The sequence below is a fragment of the Diadema antillarum genome, unplaced genomic scaffold (genome assembly GCF_040938485.1).
Source record: "Diadema antillarum isolate AM-2024a unplaced genomic scaffold, OU_Dant_1.0 seq00000053_RagTag, whole genome shotgun sequence".
NCBI classification, from domain to species: Eukaryota; Metazoa; Echinodermata; class Echinoidea; order Diadematoida; family Diadematidae; genus Diadema; species Diadema antillarum.
This window is the reverse complement of record NW_027271161.1, coordinates 430,722-436,920: the sequence shown is the minus strand read 5'-3', so window position 1 is coordinate 436,920 and position 6,199 is coordinate 430,722. Positions and strand designations below refer to the sequence as shown.

Genomic DNA, 6,199 nt, shown 5'->3' with positions numbered 1-6,199 from the left:
ATCTCTTAATCATAAAGGTCTCATGCTTGAAATATCGTTCTTTCGATATTTCCAGCGCAGTATGTTCCATTACTCGGAAATGTTTTATTGACGGATCGCATTTGATGTAGAAATGATGAATAGTTCTAAGATACCCACGTATCGAAACCCATCAATAAGTGTTTATCCTATTCAATCTTTTTCATTGTAGGACCTACTATGTAGGTCAATAAAATCTATTGTATTATTATGGCATAAAGAGGTTCGTTTGCTACTGTTCTCCATCCATGCAACATCACTTTCTTCTGTCATCGCTTACCGAGAGTGGTTTTCGCGTCTCAACATAATGGCATCAAAACAAGACAATGCAAATCCAGAGAAAAGGAAATATCAAGCCATTTTCCCGACTCATTCAGTATATGAGTATTTTCCTTTTTGTGACCGTAACCAGCAGTCTCTCCAAACGGAAAGTTCCCTCACTCTTTTTAGCGAGTTTGTGAACGATTTGCTTATCCGTGATGTACAGTACTTCAGTTAGTTCAGTAAGTTTGCCAATTGCGCACTGACATCGAGGATTGGGAACTTTGATAGTTTGAAAGTTTCACCGAATATTCCGTTTTGCCCCGACATTATCCCGTCCTCAATACGCTTTCCATCCAATAATATAAGACATCGCCATCATTTTTTTGCACTATTTCAAAGAGCCTTTGTCCTTTGTATATGTTGAGCCCTTCTTCCATAAACTTTTCGCGCTTTTTAAACCTTAAAGAAGGGCACAACGTATAATATTGCTATTATAGTGACGTACTAAAGTACTTCCATGTGAAAGCTAGATTCGTATTGAATTGTAATGCAACATGATATGCTTCGTAATGTTTCTCACACTAAACCTCGAAACCATTCCTCCAATAAAGGGCTTTTTACACTTGTGTTTCTTAACCCCGGACTTTCTCTGACCCAGGACTATCGTTAGTCCCGTACCAATTTTTTCAGCTTTTTACACTCGCCAATTAGTCCCGTACTATCTCTTGTCCGGGGCTAAGGAGAAAACTGACCTTTTTACACTCGTATTTCTTAGCCCCGGACTTTCCAAACCACATGAATATTCATAATTACGCTGTGTACTGTACACGTACACGCACGCACCGGCAGCACTTGATTGCCTCGTTTCTGATTGGTCAGTGAGGGTCGGACTTCGTCTCCGTCGCTTAGCCCAGGATTATTTTTTCGTTCTGTTTACACTCACTTGCTTGGCACCGCAATTGCGGTGCTAGCACCGCAATTGCGGTGCTAACCCCTGCTATTTTGCAGGGCCAGATAGTACCGTACTATCGGTGGGGCTAGCCCACTTTGGCAAAAACGAGTGTAAACAGAAAGTGGGCTAAGGATAGTCCCGTACCAACGGTGGGGCTAAGGCCCCCCCCCCCCCCCTTAGCCCCACCGATAGTCCGGGGCTAAGCAAAAATTTACAAGTGTAAAAAGCACCTAACAACACATTAATCACAAGCATGTAAGTAATGTCTTCCACCTTGTTTTGATTTCGTTTCGTTTTTGTTTTGTTTTCGTCTTTGCATTTATCCACACACTCCCGACAAATTCGAGCCACGTTCACTCGTTCCCTTCTTCAAACGACAACCAATCCAAGCAACCTCTGTCCATTTTTTTTTTGGTCATTTTGTGGTCCATCCACTTTTCATCAATCACAAAAAGACAACTTTTCGACGTATCCTGGGAGTCTCTGTCGGTCTGAAGACCACGGCAAATCGTCTGTCGCTAAAACCTGTTGATGAATGTAAGAACGTTAGAATGTCGCTCATAAATAATATGTTTACCGATGTCATTTTTTTATTATACTCTGCAGGCTAATGGTTTTCTCTCGACTGGATTTTCATTCACCAATTTCCCGCTGATATTCTCCATCGCCTTCGATCGATTCCTTATTATCGTCTGTTCGTCTTGTCGATCCCCGCCAAAACGACTTCGCATCGGCCTCATGATCGGCACGTCGTGGGCAGTGGGCTTTCTCGTGGCTACCATACCAATAACGGGCTGGCTAAGCGAGTTTAGATACAACATGTACACCAAACACTGTACGCCAATCTGGACTAACAAGGGATTTCAAATCGGCTGCGTGGTGCTGAATTATGGCATAATCGTTCCCTCACTCGTCGTTTTCTACGCCGTCATCACGTTTTATCTGAGGAGAGAGGGAATACGTCTCAACAGCCACGATATTACAAGGCCCACTTTCACTCTAACTTCTAGCGTTCCTTCAGCTGATGTAGACCGGTCACGCAGTCTGGTATAACCTACATGAATTCTTTAGCGAATCCTGGCAGAGTTAAGGCTAAATTTACCCCAAGTGAATACAGGGAATGCAGAAAATACTGATAAACAACACATTAGTGATGTTTGAGGACAGTCTGACTAACTGTCCAGAAGTTGTGTCACGTGAAGTTTCGGCTAAGTGCACGCAACGCCATTGCTGGAAGACCGCAACAGTTCGGGATGTCACAATAGTGGAAGGGAAAAAAGGAAAATATAAAGAAAATTTAAAATACTTTCATTTTCTACAGCGTTATGAAAGAGCATTGTACTTTCTTCCTTCACAAGGCCGATATAAGTATAGTATCCTTAACATGAATTATGACCCCCACTTCAGTAACAATCCAGGGATCAAGTAATACATCGGAATTCAGCCAGTACAAGTTTCGGCTCATTGATGTTCTCAGAACTATCATTCTAATCTCACATGAGCATGATAAAAAACCACCCGACCCCGAGTCTCGCGTTCTCTTCTCCGCATCTCTTTCGTAAGCTTATCTCGGTCGTCAGTATCGTACTTTAGTGACTACAATACTGTTTGCCAAGTGCTTTTTATGCTTTTGTCACATGTTGTATCTGTTAATGTCTCACAGACCATTGATCAGATGGAAACGCAAACGCCTGCATCCAAAGATGATTCATCCTTCGACGATGCTGAGGCAGATCACCATGGCAACAAAGAGGATGATGTTCCTGTACCACCCGTCACTGCAAACAGAAAAGCAGATTCAAGGAGGATTCAACGTCGACGCCACCGGGCTCATAGTCGGGTTGCAAGACTGGGTGAGAGTATAAGCACCATAGAATGAGTGCAACGTAGATGAAATGAAGTAAAGATGAGGGAATATAGTACATACTCACCTTCTGTTTGTCTGTTTGTTTGGTTTTTGGTGTTCTGCATATTTAATATGAGCTTCAAAGACAAAATAACCATTATGATAACGACAAGAAATTGGTCAACGAACATTATGACGTAGTGCTCCCCCCCCCCCCCCCATCGGGAATCATATTTATATTTAACAAACTTTTTCTTTGTCAAATAAATCTTTTCATGTTCATTCTGGTTTGACTACATTAAGACGCGTCAGCCTCAGACACCCGGTTTACTTGTTTCTTGTTTTTCAGAAGTTCGGCATGGACAATAATGAAAAAAAGTGTTAACCTATTGAGATTTTACTCATCGTAAATTTTACGTCTCTAAAAAGTCTACACGATAAGAGGTCCAACTATTCGTTGATAATATCGTCATCCCTACAGGGGCTGTCCTCGTCTTCACTAACATCCTGTGCTGGACACCATACCTCCTGTTCCACTTAAACTACATCCGGGTCAGCGAAGATCACTGGTTTGGCGTGTTCACCATGTGGCTGGGATACTGCAACACTGTTCTGGACCCCTTGGTGTACTCGTGTATGAATCGACGCGTGCGCGCGGAGTTGTTGAAGTTGAATCGCCGTTTGCGGTGTTGTGGGTTAAAAAGAAGTTTTACAGTAACAAAGTGATAGATCTACCTATATCATGAAAATATTTAAACCCTATGTTTGCTTATGCATGGCAAAGGACGGTCTGTTGTCATGAGGCAGTCCACTTCGGAGGGACAATTTAGCCACGTTCTGTACCCATCATCATGCACTGAAATCCCGAGGGATAAAAGACAAGCGTTGGTCTGTTATCAGTAATCTGCAGATATTCTTTGCAACAATATGGAAAACGATGTACTTGTATATATTTGAATAGTATGTAACGAGTTTAATGTCGTGATCAAACCGAAGACAGTCAATCAATAATTCATCTACATGAATAGCGCCACCGTAGATTGTCCACCACGTGTGAAGCAATTTATCTCCTGATTCACACGAATATATTGATCGTCTTTTGAATTACTGAACATTGTAAAACAAACTGAACACAAGATAAAATTTCACCGCAGCTGCTTGTACACAGGGAGGTTGGCAACTGCGGCTCTAGATACTTAGGATAATTACAAGACTTTCTGTTCACGTATCTTTTATTACAAGATCTTTTTTCTTCTATTTTGTTTGCTTCCCAAGAAAAACAAATGTAATACCACCTTGAGTTCTTGCAAGGACAGTCGCAAATTCATCCACGTATGTCGACCATTTTCAATTCTGCTTGAAGGTGACGGGCTTTTCGCAATTCCCTCCAACTTTACTTTCACTATTATATACCTCTTGGCAGGAACATGTTTCCCCGGCACGTTTCATTAATAGAAAACCAAGGTATGGATGATAATGCCTAACCCATCAACAGGTCAAGTCGTTGGGAAATTTTCCTGCAGATAATTTTTATCATTATTGTCACAATTAACTCTTACATTCACTCTATATCTTATTCTAGTGGAGAAAGGCTTATATAAAACTGATGGCATTAATTACATGCGCACAGATACAGACCTATTTCACTTTTGCTAGTAAATGTATATCTATAATATTAGAAAGATCATATATTCTCGAGACATAGAATTTTCAAATAAGAATGACATTTTGTCAAAACATCAGTGTTAGTCATATTGATATCACAGAAACATATAAGTTATGCTGAGTCGAGGGGAAGGTGCATTTCAATGTCTTTTGTTGAACACATCAGTACTTCAGCAATGATTGACAGATGAGGTCACAACAAGAATCTTGCAACTGTTTGACAAATTACCCTACATCGACGTAAATAAGCACTGAATTGATCAGTGTTTTAGTAGTAGCCATGATAAAAAATCATGGGCGTACATACTCGAGCAGGATTCGAACCTACGACCTCCTGATCACCGGACAGGCGTCATCTCCACTAGACCACCGAGCTTTCGCCCGACAGCAAGTGTTGGTTCTAATCCTTATAGCATGCAGCGGGTACTGCTTTACGTCGATAATTTGTTAATCAGTTGCAATGAAAACATCTCGACGGAAGAATTTCATGAATTTGAACAACAAGAATCTTGGTTTGGAAGGTTTTTTTGTGGGCGTATCCAAGTAATCTGAAGAAAAATAGAAGAAAATATATTTAAAGATATATGGATTGTTTCTAGATATTTGTTTCACCTCAAGGTGACATTAAGGGTATCATGAATCAACACAAATCAACATGCGTTTGTATGAAAGAAGTAGATTCATCTCAGTTTAGATAAATCTCAGTTTATGAGACTGAATTTAGACATTCAAAATATTGGAGAATTAAATCTCACAGAGGATGCCATAAAATGTCTCTGTGTATATGTTGGGAAATGCTACAAATAAGTTGAAAACCTTGACTGGGAAGGCAAAATAGGGAAAACAAAAAATACATTAGATTTATGGAGAATGAGAAATTTGACATTGTATATCATCTATGGAAAGGTGATCATTATTAAACAATTAGTTACATCTCAGTTACTATACCCAGCTACAGCAGTACCTGTACCCTTAAAATAAATTAAGGTTAGTAAATAAACCCCTCAAAAAAATACTGCAAGTCCAATTTGCTGTATCATACTTTCTTAAAACTACATAATAATAATAATAATAATAATAATAGTGGCTACTTGTATAGCGCACAGGTCCACTTTTCAGTGCTCATGGCGGTTCAAAAATGAAAAGATATCATATATTTACATGCATATACATATTCAAACATTTCAACAAATAAGAAAATGGTAAATAAAAACAAATATATACCAAATAAAGAATACAACATATACCAATAAAAAAAATACAATATTGATCCAATATTAATGACATTCAGCAATTACAGTCCTCAGTATGAAAGAAACAGATAAGTTTTAAGTTTGGATTTGAATGACTCTGTCGATGACAGTTCCCTTAACTGAAGAGGTAACTGATTCCACAATTTTGGTCCCATAACGGAAAAAGCACGATCACCATACCCATGTTTTACTCTGGGTGTT

The 6,199-nt window shown here is 39.6% G+C and overlaps 1 protein-coding gene across 1 annotated transcript; it reads left to right on the top strand.

The window, feature by feature from the left end:
- The first annotated feature begins 1,972 nt into the window (after positions 1–1,972).
- LOC139725650 (uncharacterized) lies at positions 1,973–4,447 on the top strand. Its single transcript, XM_071636741.1, has 4 exons — positions 1,973–2,281; positions 2,898–3,087; positions 3,562–3,706; positions 4,444–4,447. The coding sequence occupies exons 1-4, from the start codon at positions 1,973–1,975 to the stop codon at positions 4,445–4,447; spliced, it is 648 nt and encodes a 215-aa protein (XP_071492842.1).
- Positions 4,448–6,199: the final 1,752 nt, after the last annotated feature.

Coding starts and splice junctions, on each gene's coding strand:
- LOC139725650 (XM_071636741.1), top strand. CDS start 1,973: ATGATCGGCACGTCGTGGGCAGTGGGCTTTCTCGTGGCTACCATACCA. Junction 2,282..2,897: donor TAGACCGGTCACGCAGTCTG/GTATAACCTACA, acceptor AATGTCTCACAG/ACCATTGATCAGATGGAAAC. Junction 3,088..3,561: donor TAGTCGGGTTGCAAGACTGG/GTGAGAGTATAA, acceptor TCATCCCTACAG/GGGCTGTCCTCGTCTTCACT.